Source organism: Myotis brandtii, unplaced genomic scaffold (genome assembly GCF_000412655.1).
Source record: "Myotis brandtii unplaced genomic scaffold, ASM41265v1 scaffold412, whole genome shotgun sequence".
In the NCBI taxonomy this organism is placed as follows: Eukaryota; Metazoa; Chordata; class Mammalia; order Chiroptera; family Vespertilionidae; genus Myotis; species Myotis brandtii.
In genome coordinates this window covers 865,146-885,654 of record NW_005365832.1, presented here as the reverse complement: position 1 = coordinate 885,654, position 20,509 = coordinate 865,146, and the positions used below count along the sequence as shown (strand labels likewise).

Here is a 20,509-nt window from a genome sequence, read left to right as displayed (position 1 = left end):
CCCATGGTGACCACCTCCTTCTAGTAGCCCACGTGACTCCTAGAAAATGCAGACCGATGTGACTTGCCTACCTCAAACTCCTCCTTCGATTTTTTTTCATTTGATTATTTGATTCTCCTTTGCTGCCTACAAAATAAAGTCCATGTTCCCTTTGTACGGCTTATGACCCATTAGAACTTAGCTCTGGCCTCCCTTACAGCTTAGTCTTCTTTCAAATTTTATATTTTCATAATTTTTAACTGCTTCATGGTTTTCCAGCATATGCCATACTCTTTCATGATTCTGCGATATTGCTCATGCTTTTCTCTTCTCCTGACACATGCTTCCCACCTTCTTTTTTATTTGAGAAAGAGAGAAAGAAGGAAGCATCGATTTGTTGTTCCACTCATTTATGCATCCAGCGTTTGCTTCTTGTATGTGCCCTGACTGGAGATGGAACCTGCAATCTTGACAAGTCCGGATGACGCGCTAACCACTTGAGCTACCTGGCCAGGGAGCTCCCCACCTTTCCTTATCTATCTTGTGCCCATTCATCCTTCAGGACAGTTCACACATCCTCCTCCGAGCTGAGCTGGAGGCCTCTTTGTGGGTTCTACAGTGTCCCATGCATGCTTTATCTCAGCAGCTACCAAGTCAAAATGGAATGATCTGTTTATAAGTCTACCATCCCCATTAAACCATAAGTCTCTAGGGCAGTGGTTCTCAACCTTCCTAATGCCACGACCCTTTAATACAGCTCCTCATGTTGTGGTGACCCCCAACCATAAAATTATTTTCGTGGCTACTTCATAACTGCAATTTTGCAACTGTTATGAATCGTCATGTAAATATCTGATATGCAGGATGCATTTTCATTGTTACAAATTGAACATAATTGAAGCATAGTGATTAATCACAAAAACAATAGGTAATTATATATGTGTTTTCCGATGGTCTTAGGCGCCCCCTGTGAAAGGATCGTTCACCCCCCAAAGGGGTCGCGACCCACAGGTTGAGAACCACTGCTCTAGGGCATGTTTAGTCATCTTGTATACCCAGCCCGAATCCAGTTCAGTGCCTGGAAGATAGCAGGCACTTAATACAGTGAGTACGTAATAATCTTTAGACACTGCAATAAACACTAGTGAGCTTCAAATGTTTCATTTTTCACCATCCAGGAGCTCACAGCCCATCATACAAAGAAGACATGAAAAATGACAGGCATGAAAGCACTGTGAATAGTCAGGCAGGTCATACTGGGTCAGAACCTGCTGTCTTTCTAGCCAGCTTTACCCAGAAATGGCTTACCACAAACTATGCTCATCTTTGAGAATGAAGGACTGTGGAATTTTCCTCTGTTAACACCACTTCTGAGAAGTAAACTATTTAAAAACAAGAGGTCATACTGATCTACAAACTATATCAGCCATCCCCCCCCCCCCCCCCCCCCCCCCCCCGTGAGAGTTTTGCTGCACTCTCCAACGTGACTGAAAGGATCTTTTCGGGCTTGTGTTCTCTAGGATCTGAACTGTGATGGGGGTGTATTTTGTACATAATGGGAGTGGTGGCAGAATCACTTCCTTCCTATTACTACTCTCAACCCTACTGCATAATGTAAGCACGTTAACAAATTTATTTTGTGCTATTAGGCAGGCATAGTGCTAGGATGTGCGATAAGATTATCTCATTCAACGTTCATAACAAGCCTATGAAGTAAGTACTATTATTAACTGCATTTCGTGAGGACGGAAGTCGAAACTTGAAGAGGTCAAGTAACTTGCCCAAAATCGCGTCCCGAGGAGGCCTTAGAAGCAGGACTGATCCCAAGCCGTCCGATTCCAGGGCTCTCGGTCTTGGGTGCTTCATACCCCTGACCTGTCGATGGGGAAACGCAATAAACACTCATTACAATAGGTCCGCCATAAACTGTGCTTGACTGGAGGTAAATGGTAGTTTGTAAGACTGAATGAATCAAGTTGTCAGTCTTGTTGTGTGGGGGGGTTTCTTATTACAGACACTGGGGGACCTGCACAGTGTTGTTAGTTACCACCATGGGCCGTCTAATAGCAGAGGATTTTAAACTTTAAGGATTTTAAACTTTAAGGGTGTTGGGAAAACTAATTATCCACATATCTGTCTCCCCTTTGCAATTAAATAGTCTTGTTATGAAAATATTCCAATATTGTTCTATTTTCTATTTGGCAGTTTTAATTAGTATATAATTTTTCCAGCATAAAAAGAACCTTCATATCGGAAGAAATCCTCAAAAGTGCTAAAGTGCCTGTGTGTGTTTAAAAAAAACAAAACACACAAAAAAAAACTTTACTTTTCTGCTTTTAGACTCCAGAAAAGTTTCCTCATAAAGCTGACTTCCGTTCTGGAAATGATTTTTGTTTCCAAACATGTTGAGAATCCATTTCTTTCATCCCTTCTCTCTCTCTCTCTCTCTCTCTCTCTCTCTCTCTCTCTCCCTTCTTGGTAGTAGCGGGGAGGAAGGAGGGGGTGGGCACAGGAAAGAGGGGAAAAGAGAAAAAAAAAAAGAATCGCATGCCCTGTGGCTGCAGGGATCCTCGCCCGTAACTGTTTCCACCCGCTCTGCGCTCTGGCCTCTTGTTTCCGTTCGGGACACCTCTTCCCCCATCCAGCCCCGAGCAGACAAAGCCGGGCGGGCGCAGGGCGCAGGGCGCAGGGGCTGGAACCGACGTGGCATGGAAACCTCCGCGGGGCTGGGCAGCCGCGCGCCCCGGGACCCGGCCCAGCCTCCGCCCGCCGCCCAGTCATGACGGGCTCGGCGACGGCGCAGAAACATGGATAGGACAGGTCCGTGGCTCCTCTCCCCGGACGCGGACGCGGATGTTTTCTCCCTGAGCATCTCTGCTTTGGCTGGAAAAGCCACAGCGGCGAGGTCTGCAGCTGCCCCTCTGCAGCCGGAGCGGCAGGACCCGCGCTGCCCCGCAGAGTAGGTCCTGCGGGGGTTGCCATGGGGTGCGGGCTCCGGAAGCTGGACGACCCCGAGGACAGCAGCCCTGGGAAGATATTCTCCACCCTGAAGAGACCGCAAGTGGAGACAAAGACAGAAGTTGCCTACGAATATGTGTTGCTGGATTTTACTCTACAAGGTACTTTTTCCTCCTATTGTATTCGCTCCGTGAAATGTTTCAGAGATGAGGGGCTACTGGGGGTTTTTATGTAAGTGTCGGATTGTGATGTTTGAAGTGTTCTTCCTCATCGGATTGTATAATCACTCTGACAAGAATGCTTTGTCTCTTAATTACATATGGAAAGATTATTTTGTTTGCTCTGTTGTTGTTTTTTGTAACATATGTGCTTTATAAAATTAGGAAAACTGCTTAGAACTATTTTTTTTCATTCTTAAATCCAATGCTTTTATGTAGAAGGATCCATGAAACAGGTTTGCTTTCCAGGCCAAACAGCTAGGGCCTGAATGACAGCGAGTTTTGAAAGATCCGAAAGGCACAAGAAGGTAGCTGTGGGGAAGGTTCCTGGCATCTTGTGGGGGAGCTTTGCTGAGCCAGCTCTGCGGTCCCCAGTTGAGTTACATGTTGTGAGGTGCTAGTTACTGGGTCTTTTGACCAAAGTAAACTTGGAGCTTGAGCACACAGTAAACAGGGAGAACAGACAGCCTTTTCTGCGAGGCTCGGTGCCCCATCCCTAACAGAGCACCTCCCTGTTCCAGAAAGTTGGGACACAAATAAACAAGCCCAGATGGCAGCCCCAGGAAGGAGGGAGGGGCCGGACCTCACAGACGCTTGGCCTCGCTCCTTCCTGGAACGCAGGGGTCTATACATCGGCCTCTGCAAACCCCAGGCTTCAAACTGCACCGTCTCTCTAACGATGGGAGACTAACCGTGGAAGCTAGCGTGTCCTGCCTGCCGCTGGGATTCCCAGATGTCCCTGCTTTAAGCTCCTCTCACAAAGTTATACTTTTAATTTGAAAAAGCCACACACTGTAGGGGTGGGTGGGAAGTTTGTGCTGGGCATAGGGTCCCGTTGGGCATTTGCTTCATGTCTTTTCAACGGCCCTGCGGACTCGGCGCTTCTCGGCTGCCCTGAACAGAGCATCTTTGTGCGAGAGGCAGGGCAGCCCATTTTTCTTTGTCAAAAACTGAGCCGGCGGCCAGCCAGCGCCTTCCAGGGGCGCACGCAGCACCCACGTCTGCTTCTCCGCGGCCGCACGTCCACTCCCACCCGAGGCCAAGGCCACGGGAGGAAGGAATGTCAGCATTCCTCACTTCCTTTTTCACCAGGAAAGTTAAGAGTCGATTAAGATAATGGTGAGCAAGGAAGTAACCATCAGATGGATTTTGTCTATACTTTTCCAAAGACCATGACTGGAGGAAATTTCCATGATGCGGTGCTGTTTTCTCCCCAGACCGTCCCTGTGGATGACTCCTTAGGACTCGCTTCTGTAAACCCACAGGACACAAACATGTTCTCCCCTTAAACGTAAACCCTTGTCTGTTTATAAACTGCAGGCCAGAGCAGAGCCATTTTGGGCCGCGCTTGAAGGTTTGCTGCACGACCCCCCATGGGATCGCAGGGCTTAGAGTCACTTGGAGTTCTTTCCTGATTTCCTCCCCAAATGTTAAACATCTCGGGCCAACTTGTGTAAATGCAGTCATCCTCAAAGCAGAAAGATCGACAGCGCTTTTCAGAAGTCGCTCTGGTTTTGTTAGAGCAGGAAGTCCTGTCTGTGGAAGGAATGTAATTCCTGCTTCCACACTAGGGGTTTGGAGGAGGTAGCAATTGTTACTCTGTAGACAGAGGGTAAGTGTGGGCATGGTTTGCAAATGTTCACACCAAGCGGCACATGTCTTCCAGTTGCACCTGGTTCTTATTTGGTCCCGGCGCCCTCTCTCCTGGTGTCCCCGTTCTCTCCATGTTGTCCTACATGTTTTGTTCTTGACTTTGACTCAGAAGCCAAAACTACATCAGCCAGCTCCACAAACCACCTTCTTCTCTCTCCTCCGACTTCCACCTGCCACCGCAGCGCTCAGAGACGTCGCCCTGCATTTGGCACCGGCGACTGCACTGGGGCTCCCATCAGGAGGACGCGCAGTGCCGAAACCAGTTTGGCTCAGTGGATAGAGCGTCAGCCTGCGGACTGAAGGGTCCCAGGTTCGATTCCGGTCAAGGGCATGTGCCTGGGTTACGGGCACATCCCCGGTGGGAGGTGTGCAGGAGGCAGCTGATCGATGTTTCTCTCTCATCGATGTTTCTAACTCTTTATCCCTCTCTCTTCCTCTCTGTAAAAAAATCAATAAAATATATTTAAAAAAAAAAAAAGGAGGACACGCCGAGGCCACTGCGCAGTGAGCAGGCTTTCAGGAGGCACCATGGGCTGCCGACCGCTGTGCGCTCGCGATCAGCCTGTCTCCTACCTTGTCTTCCTCTGCTTTTCCAAACACAGGCCACAGACAGAGTGAAGTCCCAGTGGGGCGAGAGAAGGAGAAATGCCCAGGGCCCTGTTATGGGGCTGTGATTTCATGAACAACTTATTTCTTTCCCATTCAGGCACATCTCTCTCTCTCTCCCCATACTTGGTCTTTTTTTTTTTTTTTTTGAACCATTATTTTCATCTCTATGGGAGAAATAATGTCATCGGCATTAAGCACATAAGGCTCTGAAGTCCCCCTCCTAGGTTCTGAAGGCAGGCGCTGTCACTCACTCGCTGTGGCAAGTCTAAACGTCGCTCTGCCTCAGTCCCCTCATCTGTAAAACGGGGGCTCTGATGGTGCTGATGAGATAGAGACATGCTAAGGGTGAAAGGAGATCATCGACTTGAACAGGTTCCTGGCACTTGAGTGAGCACTCGATACAAAGGTAACTAGTCTTATACCTCCTGTTATGCCAGGTCCACCAACGGCACTGGTGAGGTTTCAGTGCACTTTTGTGATAAATTTTCTGGTTTACTGTCTAACCCAGTGGTCGGCAAACTGCGGCCCCCTGAGTGTGGCTCTTCCACAAAATACCATGTGCGGGCATGCTCGTACAGTGCGATTGAAACTTCGTGGCCACACTCAAGGGGCCAAAGAGCCGCAGTTTGCCGACCACTGGTCTAACCTATATGTGTATGCGTATCAGAGTGTGTGAGTATGTTTATAGGAGTGTGTTAGATATGCTTTATTAATGAAAAGTTAAATTAACTCTGCAAATTATCCAACAGGTTAGCTTACCTCCCTGTCCAATCCTAGAAAACAGTCCTATAGAGTAAAAGGCTAATATGTAAATTGACCAAATGGTGGAATGACCAGTTGCTATGATGTGCACTGACCACCAGGGGGCAGACACTCAATGCAGGAGCTGCCCCCTGGTGGTCAGTGTGCTCCCACAGGGGGAGTGCTGCTCAGCCAGAAGCTGGGCTCACGGCTGGCGAGTGCAGTGGCAGTGGTGGGAGCCTGTCCCGCCTCCACAGCAGCACTAAGGATATCCGACTGCCAGCTTAGACATTTCCCAAGGGCTCCCAGACTGTGAGAGGGCGCAGGTCAGGCTGAGGGACGCACCCCCCTCCCCCCGCAAGTGCACGAATGTCATGCACCGGGCCTCTAGTCTAAGTGATAAAGCCTGAAGGATTATTAGAGCATGTGTAGCTTTATGGCTAAAAAGAGTGTCTGCAATGCTAAAAGCCCACAGGACAGGTGGCAGGTTCCTCGGTGAACTATGTAAGATGTAATTCAGTAGGTTTATGTAGAACATATTAAATAAAATGTTGCTGGCCGCTAGCTTGCTTCCTTTTTATTAGAACAAGAACCCTACCTTGTCTTATCAAACCTGGTGACAGCAGTAAACACATAGATGTATGTCTTCTGTGAAGACGCCCTGACTTGCCTAAGGTGCGATTCCTTGGTTCTACGGGGAATCGATAGCTGTGAAGCTTTGAACAAGTAATTGATAGACACAGAGGCGTGTTTTCAGAAGATCCATATGGGGTTGCGAGAGGGAGAGGTGGGAGGGAGGGAGCGCAGTTAGGAGACTGCTTGCAGGGGTCAAGGCTAATCAACGCAGACCTGCACGTGAGGGGCGGCGACAGGGTGGCATGCAAGGGGCAAATATCACTGACATTGGGAAGGAGGAACGGAGCCTGTGGCTGGCGGATATGAAGGGACAGAAAGAATGAGGAAACCAGGATGACTTCCCGGTTCTGAGCCTGAGTAACTGTGGGAATAACGGTGCCTCTTACAGCAGGAGCATCCCAAGGAGTCTCGGGCGGTGAATGGGCAGTTTCATTGCAAGCGTGTTGCACGGGGGTGGCCGAGGAACGCGCTAGAGGCGTGAGGGCCACGGAAGCAGAAAGGAGAGCACCCCCTGAGTGGAGGACCTTTTAAAGAAGTGCCACCTCAACAGAGATTAAAGGATGAGTGGGGTTTAGGCAAGGGTTTGTGTCCAGAATGTATAAATATAACTACAAACATGACCAGGAAGGAAAAGATAACCCAACAGAAAATGGCCAAGGACTGTGGGTAGGTGGTTCATAAAACAGAAAATCCAAATGGCCAACAGATACACGAAACTGTGCTCAACCTTGTTAGTCATGAGAAAAATGCATGTTAAAAGCACAGTGAGATACCACTACACATCGTGCAAAATGACGGGACTGTAAAGACTGCTAACTGCAGGTGTCGGTAAATCAGTGCGACCCTGTTGGACAAAGGCTTTGGCGTCACCTAGTTAGCTGAGCACACGCCCAACAGAAACGTGGGCACGTGGGCACCCCGAGGCACATCCACGAATGTGCATAGAAGCGTCGTTTGTAACAACCCAAGTGTGAACAACTCAGAAACCCAGGAACAAGAGGCAGGACACATAAACCGTAGGGGACTCACACAGCGGAACACCACCCTGCAGAAGCCGGCAAACGTTTTCTGCAAAGGGCCAGGCAGGAAGTCTTGTGGGCTTTGCAAGCCATGTGGTCTTGGTCACAACCACTCGTCTCTGGCCTTGTTGTGCAAATACAGCTCATGTAACCAAGCAGGCCGTGGGCAGCGCTCTGCCGACCTCCACTATGCTGCAATGGCGAGGAGCGACCGGCAATGACACAAGCTACACCAGGTGAATCTCAGAAACATCACGCTGAGTGGAAGAAGACAGACACAAAAGGACTAGTACACACCGAATGATTCCACGTCTGTAAAGCTCAGAAAATTAGCAGAACTGAACTATAGTGTTCCAGGCTGCATACTCAATAGTCAACTAGAAAGAATAGCAAGGAAGGGATGACCATCCACGCTCAAGGAGCGCAGGGAGGGAGAGGGGGTTGTTGTTGGGAAGGGTGAAATGGGGAGCGGCTGGAGTGCTCCCGTTTTCTGGTCTTTGAATGGATGGTCGTGGCCCAGGTGGTGGCAGTTTTAAGTATGCTTTGTGCATTTTTTGGGGGGTATGGTACATATCTACCCCCACCCAAAATGTTTTAAAAGGTTATAAAAAAGACTGAGTCGCTCTGGCTGGTGTGGCTCGGTTGGTTGGGTGTTATCCTGCGCACCGAAAGGTTGCTGGTTCGATTCTTAGTCAGGGCACAGGCCTGAGCTGTAGGCTTGATCCCCGGTAGGGGGTGTGCAGAAGGCAGCTGATGGATGCTTTGCTGTTATATCGAAGTTTCTTTCTTTCCCTCTGCCTTTCTCCAAAAAAAAATCAATAAAAACATATTTTTTAAAAAAGACTGAGTAGGAAGCGCGGTTAAGGCAAGCAAGGCTGAAAGACACGATGTACAGACTCAGCAATCAGAGAAAATGTTAGGTTCTGTCTGGGAAGTCCTGGTGAAGCAGATGGATGGGAGCAGCACACAGCGGAGGCAGCAGGAGGTTCAAATGGTCAGAATCTGGTCTTGTATCTGCCTGTAATAATGAACCACGAAGCTCAATAGAGTGTTAGGGTATTTTAGAACTGCAGTTATATTGCTTCAATTAAATATGTTAATGAGCGACTACAAAAATGGCAGTTTGCATTGAAAACATAAAGGGCCCGGCGGGCATGGCTCAGTGGTTGAGCATCGACCTATGAAACAGGAAGTTACCTTAGATTCCCGATCAGGGCACATGCCCGGGTTGTGGGCTCGATCCCCAGTGTGGGGTGTGCAGGAGGCAGCCCATCAATGATTCTCTCTCATCATTGATGTTTCTCTCTCTCTCCCTTTCCCTTCCTCTCTGAAATCAATAAAAACATATTGAGCACAGGCGGAGGCCAGACGATGGGGAGTCTTCCGTGCCCTGCGAACGCATCTCCACTTTCTACAATGAGCCGTGAGACTCCCTAAAACCTGAACTTTGCTTTAAAACTGTGTATACAGTTCTAAAGAGACGTTGAGGTTAATGTTTGTTTCCTAGTCTTAACAGTTTGTTCTGTTTCATGGTTTTTCAGTTCCTTTGTTTGGAACTCAGGGTTGGGAATGAAAATACTGGAACGTGGTAAAACCCAATGACTCACAGAGCGATGGCCACACAGCAGGCAGAACTGGGTCACTTCACAATGAAGCCCAGCTGTTGCTTCAAAGTCCAGGGCCGTGCCGGCTTTCTTCCTATTCACAGCGAGGAAGAAGCGTATTCTGAATAGATCCGTTCCCATCCAAGAGAGGATGGGCACTGGAGGAAATGGGCCCATCCTGGTTCACATGGCTGCTCTATTGAGAGCCGTCCTCTCGTGTGAGAAGTTGGCACAAACACCCGCCGAGGGTGCATTTCTGTCCCAGGGCCTGGATGTTAATGTGCGAGGAGGGGATGTCCTCTCGGCCTTCCTCCTTGTCTGCTCCTCAGCCTCCTCCCTGTCCTCAGGCCATTAGCAGCGGTTTCTGCTGGACGCCACCGACCACGCCGAGGGAGGCCAGCCGCCAGCACTGCCCTGCCCACACCCGGAGTTCATTTCAGATGTTTTCTTACTCGAGAGGCACTCGAACTGCAGGTCTACTTCTAGGTATTAGTTCCTGATTGTTCTCCAGGAAATGGGAAATGTCGTTACGGAGCGCTGTTTTGTAGAGTAAGCCTGCTGGAACACAAGAACCTTGTCCCAGTAACACACCCTTTTCCTCGGACTAACTGCTGCACAGCCTGTACCGCCGTGTCGTTCCGACAGACTTGCCCAGCTTCAGAGGGAGGCCTGAGTGGCATGCAGTTTTACATTTAAACTTCCTGTGCATTTGGAATTCTTACTTTTTAAAAAGAACTTCTGGGTTCCGTTACTTTTTTAGTTCCTTTACTCAACCATTTATATAAGTGCCTTAAGAAACCATATTTTTAGTTTCCCAGAGAAACAAAACATGGTGGTTTAACCCTGGTGAGGGGGCCCGGTTGGTTGGAGCGTCATACCCTGAAAGGTTGTGGGTTCGATTCCTGGTCAGGGCACGTGCCTAGGTTTTGGGTTCCTTCCCCAGTCAGGGCACATATGGGAGACAACGGATCTTTCCCTTTCTCTCTCTCCCTCTCCCTCTCTCTCTCTCTCCCTCTCCTCTCTGTAAAATCAATAAAAACATGTCCTCAGGTGAAGATTAAAAAACAAAGCGAACACGGTGCTTTAGAAGTGTAATTGGAAATGAGAATTCTTGCTTAACAAATACTATTTCTCCCATTCTTAATTTTAGATGTGTATGAATTTTATTCTTAAGAATTATGCATCTCATCTTGTTCAGAATTATAAAAACAGTTGGCTCTTCAACTTAATATTGTTTCTCTTGTGTCTATGTCTTTGATATCTATGAATGGAAATATTAGGATATCAAATGAAATCCTAAGAAATAAAGTTGCTTTATTGAAAAAAAAAACAAAACAGCTAAGGCGTTATATTTTTACTTGAAGACATACTGATGCCCTGACCTGGTTGCTCAGTGGTTAGAGCATCAGCCTTTGGACCGAAGGGTCTCAGATTTGATTCCTAGTCAAGGACATGTACCTTGGTTGCAGGCTCCCTCCCTGGCCCCCAGGTTGGGGTGCATGTGGGAGGCAACCAATCAAGGTGTCTCTCTCACGTTGGTATTTCTCTCTCTCCCGCTCCACTCTCTAAAAATCAATGGAAAAAATATCCTCCGGTGAGGATTAACAGCAACAAAAAAGACATATTGGTAATAATTCTATATCTACCAGCTCATAAAGTTACTATTGCTTTTTTCTGAAATAAATTTGGAAAATATATGTTTCCTATTCATTAGTATTATCACACATAGATAGAAATAATAAATAATTCAAGTTCATGTGTGTGCAAATTTCTCTTTGCATTTGCTATTTCAGCGTCACCAAACCCGGAAGTCATCAAGATCAGCTCCATTCCAGACATAGTAACAAAAGTGGACGAGTACTATCGTAAAGGCTACGTTGTCGGGGCGATTCACCCTGTCCTTCAGCCTGTGCGCCAGCGGAGGCCCCTGCCCGCCAGCCACCTGTACAGGGTGGTGCTGTGGCGCCTGAAATTAAGGTGAGCCTGCTGCCCAAGGAGGCGGTCACACTGAGTGAGAAGCTGCTAAGGGGCAGTTCTCTTTGGCTGAAAGAACAGGAAGTTTGAACAACGTGATAGAAATGAAGGATCAGTAGGGGTTTGGGTTTAAGGCACGTTTCCCAGTGGTTAACCCGGGTTGGGGAAGGAAGCTTACATTTCCTCCCTTCGAGGCCTCACTGAGTCTAGAGCAGCCGTGGGCAAACTACGGCCCGCGGGCCGTTGAAATGAATAAAACTAAAAAAAAAAAAAAAAAGACCGTACCCTTTTATGTAATGATGTTTACTTTGAATTTATATTAGTTCACACAAACACTCCATCCATGCTTTTGTTCCGGCCCTCCGGTCCAGTTTAAGAACCCATTGTGGCCCTCGAGTCAAAAAGTTTGCCCACCCCTGGTCTAGAGCCTGCAGACCAACAGGTCCCAGGTGAGGAAGTCCGTGACAAAGGGAAGGGAAGCAGCCTGGAGACGCACGTGGAAGCCGACAGGGTAGCCGCAGCTCCAAGTCCTCCGCGGCTGGGCCGGGGACTCTCTCTGAGCATTTTTAACTGCCCTGTGTTGTTCTATTACAGGGCACAGACACCGTCTCCCTTCTAAAATGGTTACTTCCCAAAGGCCTACATGCCACATTCTTACAAACTGGATAGAGCTCTTATCAAATATATATATTATTGATTTCAGAGAGGAAGGGAGGGGGAGAGAGCAAGAACATCAATGATGAGAGAGAATCATTGATCAGCTGCCTCCTACACGCCCCACAGTGGGGACCAAGCCCGCGGCCCAGGCATGTGCCCTGACCAGGAATTCTGGTTCATAGGTTAACACTCAACCACTGAGCCACACCAGCTGGGCTTGTCAGCTTTAAAAAAAAAAAATAGGAGGTAAAAGCCATTTATTTTATTTTTTAAACTTTTTGAAATAGTTACTTTCCCAAAAAATACTGCAACCATTTTTTGCCAGACTAGCTTGTAAGTTTGAACGTTTTCAAAGACTATTGCTCCTTCCAGCAATGAAAATAACCAGACCCATTTTCTTTGATTAGCATTCCATTTTTTTAAACCACTCTTCAACTATACCAAAACCATCTCAAAGACCAAGGTAAAACCTGTGTTTTCTCTTTCTAGGAATAGACTAATAATCAACCACCTTAACTATGAAAGGGCTAAGCAGAGAAGAAAAAATGAAATAAGAAGAAAAGAGGGAAAACAGGAAAACTGAAGAAAGTAAACATTTAAAAACTGTTCTAGGTGTGCTTCTAAGGGACACTGCCCCCTGATCCGTGTCCGAGGCGGTGCACGCAGGCGGCAGCCCCGTCAGGCATGCCCAAATAAACACGCCACTTACCACACAGTAGGAGCACGTTTCCTACTTACAAACCTTACTAACCATGTATACAGTATTTTTCTCGTTTAGCATTGCTTAAAATAGACTCAGTGGTGCCCTCACCAGGCGAGGACTAAGTAAGGGGGAAAACTCAGAGAAGAAGAAAAAGGAAAAACAGGGGTCAATATTGATCTGCATTTGAATGAGATTTTCACTTGTGCTTTTGTACAATAACAAGGTCTGCTAGTCATCCCAACTCACTTCTCAGAACGTTTGTTAAAACAACAGTCATGAAACTTTTCTTCTATATTAAATTGGAAATTAATATATGAATAAATTTAAATGAATAAAAGTGACTGTGTTTTTCTGGTGTTTTTGCCCAAGAAGACAACCATTAGGCTTGAAATGACAAAGCAAAGAAATGATTGCTTGGACCTTACTTGTTGCTCATGCATTTTCACCTGAGCAAATCCGCTTAAACTCAGCAATCGGCTTCGGGCTTCTGACCCTGAACTATTCTCTGTTGCAGCCCGAAGCTCTCAGCAGCACCCAGCGGACAGAGACGCCCACGGCTGGTGATTGAGGAATGTCCTCTAATGTATGAGACGCAAGCAAATGACGTAGCAAAAGAACTGATAGAAAAGGTACTAAATGTATACATTTTTTTCATGGGATATTGAGAAGTCATTGGTATTTCTTCTCCATCCATTTCCTTTCTTGTTTGAAAAAGAACAGGGAAATAATAGGTGACTTATTCTACCATATACCAAATTGTGCAGAGTTAAAAAACATATTATACTTTTTTATGTATAAAAACAGACATGGAGGCCAATGAAACAGATGGAAATGCCAGAAATAAACTTATACACATAGAAGTTTCATAACAAACCTGAGGAAATAAAAGGGGGAGCAACATTACTTAGCAAGTGCCATGGGGAACGTGGGCAGCTGTTCTGTAGGCAGCACATGCCACATGTTTCCAATGAGATAAAGAGGTCATTTTTAAATATAAAAATTCTGAAAGAAAATGAAAGAGTAGATGTAGTCAATTATAAATAGACTAGAGGCCCAGTGCATGAAATTTGTGCACAGGGGGTGTCCCTCAGCCCAGCCTGCACCCTCTCCAATCTGGGACCCCTTGGGGGATGTCTGACTGCCGGTTTAGGCCTGATCCCACAGGGGGGATCACCGTCAGACATTCCTCTCACAATCCGGGACTGCTGGCTCCTAACCGCTCGCCTGATTATCCCCTAACCGCTTCTGCCTGCCAGCTTGATCACCCTCTAACCGCTCCCCTGCTGGCCTGATTGATGCCTAACTGCTACCCTGCCAGCCTGATCACCCACAACTGCCCTCCCCTGCCACGACCCACTTTCTCTGTTGGGCCCTGTCTCCCTGTGCGCATGGCCATCTTGTGACGGCCATCTTATGACGGCCATCTTGTGACAACATTAGGGCATGATGCGTGAGGGCGTGACGACCACCTAGGCTATTATTACTATAGATTGAGGACTTTGAATTTCATATATAGATATAGCAAATACTAGGAAAACTAAGCTTAAAACTAAGCTTAAAGAATCCAGATGAACTCTGCAACAAGTGTCCTCTGGGAACCTGGTTTCAGAATCTAGATGAAGTGAGTAAAATGCATTAAAGCGGTGTCCAGTCTTGAATGGACACACAGAATCCATGAACAGTGGATACAGACGGAAACAGTCACAAAGAGGCATTTGGCCAACAGTTCAACCTACCCGATCATTTTTAGTGTGAATGTAAACGCTGAGAATAACCGCCACACCAGGGTTCACTGAGAAGTTACACTGGAAGTATGAGATCCGGTGCTGGGTGAGCTTTAAGAAAAATCCATATATTGCGACTGGCATTGTAATAACTTAGTACAGTGTTCCTGAATATTAGTTTGGTAATAAAAATTATAAATCCTGTTTTATTTTGTGACTCAATAATTTCCCCTGTAGGAATCTATCCCAAGAGATTCATGGAGAAGGGGAAAAGTCATTTCTATACAAAAATATTTTAACAAATAGCGAATAAGAGGCCAAATTCCCAATAACTGGCAAACTGAGAAGGAGGCAGTGGCCCATCAATACAATGGAATATTTATGGGTCCTGACCGTCAGTCTATACAGTATAACCTAATTGAAACTTAAAAAGTAAACACTATGCATGTTGATTAAAATCAAGGAAAAAAGTACACTTATAAGTATTCTAAACTGATGGGGTTTTACACTGAAGTTTTCTTTTGTGTTGCATTGGCATACTTGTAAGATTGTAGCTTTTATTTACATGAATAGAACCAAAAAACTAAGACATTTCCTTTCAAGGAAGAAATGGTGGGACTTGCTCACTGTTCCTATGCCTGTGCCTAGGCTGTGAGTGACTGTGTGTACGACCAGCTGTGGCTTGTGCACAGCCAGGGACAGCTGCCGCTGACGTCCCCACTTCTGTGCAAGTCACCGGCACTCAATAAGGCTTTTCAGGAACAGGCTGGGGACTAGACTTTTATAAACGACGTACACATGCTGTTTACTACTACTATTCTGGGAACTTTTTTTTTTTCTGGGGATAAATCCACTCCAGAAAATTTCTTTTGAAAACAAGAATGTAACGACTAGTTCAGTCTTAATGGACAGACGTCAGAGCTCTTGTTTTGCATCTGACTTCCTGGAGACAGTTAAAGACCCGCTTCAACAGGAAAGTGCTGTTATTCCAGCAATTAGAGTAACGGTTAGTTCAGAAAGAGAGTCGCTTCAGGAAACGCGCATGGGACATGGAGCATCGCCCCGTGTGCGCACGGGAGCAGTGGATGAACGCCAGGCGTCAGCTTTGAACGGCCGCCGTGTATAAAGGGTTGGTTGTTGAACAGCTAGATTTTAAGTCATTTTAACATTATATCAATGTTTGCTCTGTTTTTAAAAGTAGGTTCACAAGTGGTTTTTCCCCAGGATTTTTAAATAAAAATAACATTGGAAAACATCAATCTTCCAATTTAAAAAATGGAAAAGACTAATTAACAGAGTCTATTTGTTACCGGACTTTTCCAGATGAAACTTTCTAGTAATAGGAAAAGGTTTCTTCAGTTTTCCACCCAAATCAACGTGTAAGACTTGAGAAAGCACTGGCGGTCACTGTACCGTTTCCCCCTGCAGGGTGCTGCTCCCCGGGCCCTGGTGTGAAGCACAGCTTGTGATGATGCTCAGGCTTCGAGCACAGTCACACCGCCAGTGCTAACTCACAGGAGTCAATCGATGGCACTGTGTCCGCAGAGTCCTTTGTCCAGCTCGCACACCCACATGTCCTGCTCCGCCGTCTTCTCCTTCAGCGGGAGCGACAGGACAGGCGCCCTCTCTTTTTTAATTTTTTAAAAAATATATTTTATTGATTTTTTACAGAGAGGAAGGGAGAGGGATAGAGAGCTAGAAACATCGATGAGAGAGAAACATCCATCAGCTGCCTCCTGCACACCCCCCACTGGGGATGTGCCCACCACCAAGGTACATGCCCTTGACCGGAATCGAACCTGGGACCCTTCAGTCCACAGGCCAACGTTCCATCCACTGAGCCAAACCGGCCAGGGCTAGGCGCCCTCACTAATGGACACTGCCCTCTGGGTTAGCCCCCTTCTTCCTGCTATTTCGTTTCTGACTCTAGATGTCCACAGTTGCAACCTCCATCATGACTTACCCTTCCTCTCCCAGGTAACGTTTAAAACCGTTCATGTAGCCCTGGCTGGTATGGCTCAGTGGACAGAGCGTCAGCCTGCAGACTGAAGGGTTCCAGTTGAATTCCAGTCAAGGGCCCATGCCTGGGTTGTGGGCTCAAGCCTCAGTAGGGGGCGTGCAGGAGGCAGCCAATCAGTGATTCTCTCTCATCTTTGATGTTTCTATCTCTCTCTCTCTCCCTTCCTCTCTGAAATCAATAAATATATACATAAAAAATAAAATAAAACCATAATGTACATGTTTAGACCAGTGACCACATAAAAGAGGTTGTTCTTTCTTTAACTTATTTAACAAGTACTTACAGGGCACCTGTAGGTACAAAACATTACAATACAAAGATGAATAAAATTTATCCTGCCCGCAACATAATTGCCAGTCACACCCTGGGGGCCGGGAGGAGACACGGGCACAAAAGGAACAGAGAAATGCCCTGACCAGTTTGGCTCAGTGGATAGAGCATCGGCCTGCGGACTGAAGGGTCCCGGGTTCGATCCCGGTCAAAGGCGTGTACCTTGGTTGCAGGCACATCCCCAGTAGGGGGTGTGCAGGAGGCAGCTGATCGATGTTTCTCTCTATCCCCCTCCCTTCCTCTCTGTAAAAAATCAATAAAATATATTTTAAAAAAATAAAAGGAACAGAGAAATGAAGCGCAGGCAGAGGAAGGAGAAGTGCTTTGAAACGGCCACTCGTGTCTGAATGTGTCACTAGGGTCGTGCCATGGGCTTCTGCCCCCGTTCTTGCCCTGACAGAGGAATCTAAGCGTGTTCCTTGGCCCAGGAGGGCGGCAGTGGCACCAGGGTGCACGCAGGCCAGAAAGCTGCCTCAGGCAGGGTGTGTGAACTGGGTTTATGCATCACACACACGTGGTCAAGAATCTGCCTGTTAACATTTTTCTTCCCACATCAAACAATGAGTTGTCAAATGTTATTTTTGAACAACTGTATATTTTTCTGTTTTTTAATGAATGTCTTCTGTATTCATTAAGATGTGTTTGGTAATGTTATTTTTGAGGCTTTCTCAGAATAGTTTTTAATTTTGCCTCAACTAGAGAGACCACGGTTAACAGGTCTGCAGAAATCATGCTATGGAATGACTAGTTCAAGGGTGGGCAAACTTTTTGACTCGAGGGCCACAATGGGTTCTTAAACTGGACCGGAGGGCCGGAACAAAAGCATGGATGGAGTGTTTGTGTGAACTAATATAAATTCAAAGTAAACATCATTACATAAAAGGGTACGGTCTTTTTTTTTTTTTTTTAGTTTTATTCATTTTAAACGGGCCGGATCCGGCCCTCGGGCCGTAGTTTGCCCACGGCTGGACTAGTTCTTCCCAAAGAGTAACCTTTTAAGGAAAAACAGGACTCCTGCTTGCATCCTTTCTAAACTGCCTGAACTGTTTGAAGAAGTCACGTTCACAGTGTGGCAGTCTCGGGAGTAGCGCTCTATCACAGGTTGCTGGTTTGTTAATGAATAAGTCTTTAGTCACCAGCAAATGCATTCCCTGTGCTAATTTCCTTAATGCGCCTAAAGGTTAATGGGCAATCAATTGACATGAAATTCCTATGTTGTCCCACCGTCTCTTTTGAAACCTCAGATCAATGAAGCTTCTAAGCGAGGACGGAGGTTTGTGGGACTCCTAGCCCAGCATTCTGCGCCGTTCTGCAACGGGACCGACCTGAACGGAGACGGAGAGCCCGCCCTGCCGGGGCGCCACTCCTGCGAGGACAACGGGAGAAGCTGGAGTGAAGGCCCCCTCGGCGGGCAGCCCTCGGAGAGCGGGGCGGAGGGAGAACTCCACCCCGAGAGCGGGCCGTGCCCAAGGGAGCCACACGGCAGCCCCAGGTCCTCCGAGGCAACAAAGGGAGAAGGTAATAGACCAGAGGAGTAGAGACAGGACATCTGTTAGGTTAAACTTAGCAAAATAGGTTGCTGGTTTTTGTTGTTAATTCTCACCTAAATATTTTTTCATTTTTCGGGAGAGTAGAAGAGAGAGGGAAAGACAGAAACATTGATGTGAGAGAGGCACATCGATTGGTTGCCTCTTGCATGGGCCCCAACCAGGGCCAGAGATCGAAACCACAACCCTGCAGTGCAAGGGCCAATGCTCCAACCACTGAGCCACGCTGTCCAGGGCTAACAAAGTAAGTTTTGTAGGCAAAGTAAGTTTCTAAAGGTTACGGGGACGACATAAACGAATGTAAACTCGTCTTATTCTTTAAAATTATTACAGTCAGAAGTAAGGTAGGACAGTTTTCCAAACAGCCGTCTCTGGCGGGGTCTGACAGTGCCACCCACGTAAGGACACTGTGCGTTGAACACTGCTTTCCAGTTAGCCCCTCACCAGCTCCCTGGGAAGCGAGGCTGTGCCTGTGAGTGGAGAGAGCGATTCTCTGAAGAAAGCTGCTCTGACTTGCGTGTGTCCTTGTCAGCAGCGTGTGAGAATTTTCGTTGGGGCCTTTCCCATTGCGTGGATGGCGTCCACCCTTGAAGCTCATCCCTTTCTTTGATCATCACTTAGAATGTGAAAATGGCATGTCATGGTGAAACAATTACTGTAACAATGGTGCCCGCATCCTAAAATATCTTTAAACCATCGTTTTATTGTTCTCGGCCAACTGGCAAGTCTTTTGGAGAAACAGAGACTCTGTTTTTGGACTGTTCAACGTTTTCTGGCACCTGCCCAGGCATGTTTTAAAAAGCAGATTAGAGCCCTAGCCGGTGTGCTCAGTGGATAGAGCATCAGCCTGCAGACCGAAGGGTCCCAGGTTCGATTCCGGTCAAGGGCACGTACCTTGGTTGCGGGCCCCTCCCCGGCCTGGGCCCTGGTCAGGGTGTGTGCAGGAAGCAACCAATCGATGTTTCTCTCACATCGGTTTTTCTCTCTGTCTTTCCCTCTCTCTAAAAGATCAATGGAAAAATATGTAACAAAAAAAAAAAAAAAGCACTATTTAAGAAAATCAAAGACTGTGTATGACCTTAGGGTTAGGGCTATGCTTAACTTCTGGGATGAGAATCGGACTGCCTTCCTTATGGGACGGGGTTGTGAGAAGTAAGCAAGGGAAGTCTGCCAAGTGCTGAGCCCAGGGCCTGGCTGTGTAAACCCTGCACCAAGGTAGCTGCTGGGACGTGGCCCTTTCATCCGTGTTGGTGCTGCAGCGGCTCACAGTGTGACAGGGCGTCCTGTGTGGTGTCTGAGATGTGCTGAAATCCCGTACCTGACAAACACCCATTGGACCCCGGTCAGTGCCATCTCCTTTACAAAACCAGGAGCATTTCCCACTCCCCCTCTCACCCATCCCCCACCACCACCCTGCCCTTTCCCACCGGGTCCCAGGCTCACCACCACGCCGGCTTCCTGCCGCGTGAAACACTCGGGCGTGTAAGAGGGAACGAGCGGTGGGGCTGTGGCCAGGACGCTGCTCACGTCCACCCACTGCTGCCCTTCAGCTGCTGGTGCCCAGCCTCCTCTTGGTTAGATGTCTGTTTCCAGGTCTTTACGTTCTAAACCAGTAGGCTACCTACGTAATGTGTGTCCACCTTTAGATTCCACCTTCTAAATAGCTTGTTTTTAAGTCATATCGTTCCTAACAACTTTCTGCGGCAGGGGCTCTTAGAACCGCTAAGAGGGGCGGGGGAGCAGGTACCTACAAAAGACCTCTTAGAGAATCGGATGAAATTCATGAGACTCAACCCAGTTTATTGATTTTTTACAGAGAGGAAGGGAGAGGGATAGAGAGCTAGAAACATCGATGAGAGAGAAACATCGATCAGCTGCCTCCCGCACACTCCCCACCGGGGATGTGCCCGCAACCAAGGTACATGCCCTTGATCGGAATCGAACCCTGTGTGTGTCCACCTTTAGATTCCACCTTTTAAATGGCTTATTTTTAAATCATATCGTTCCTAATAACTTTCTGCGGCGGGGGAGCAGGTACCTACAAAAGACCTCTTAGAGAATCGGATGAAATTCATGAGACTTAACCCAGAAGAACGCACACAACACACACACCCAAGTCCTTGTGTCTGTACCGCAC

General features: G+C 47.3%; 1 protein-coding gene across 2 annotated transcripts in view; it reads left to right on the top strand.

The window, feature by feature from the left end:
* The first annotated feature begins 2,474 nt into the window (after positions 1 to 2,474).
* Positions 2,475 to 20,509, top strand: part of RFTN2 (raftlin family member 2) — a 40,373-nt gene continuing 22,338 nt past the window's right edge. The window contains exons 1-5 of one of the 2 annotated variants that reach the window (XM_014545570.1): positions 2,475 to 2,873; positions 2,907 to 3,098; positions 11,211 to 11,394; positions 13,266 to 13,380; positions 18,070 to 18,343. In XM_014545570.1, coding sequence (XP_014401056.1) covers positions 2,960 to 3,098; positions 11,211 to 11,394; positions 13,266 to 13,380; positions 18,070 to 18,343 — 712 coding nt within the window. In that variant the 5' untranslated portion in view covers positions 2,475 to 2,873; positions 2,907 to 2,959. Of the gene's footprint in view, positions 3,099 to 11,210; positions 11,395 to 13,265; positions 13,381 to 18,069; positions 18,344 to 20,509 lie in introns of both variants that reach the window. The other variant, XM_005873562.2, reaches the window with a different exon arrangement.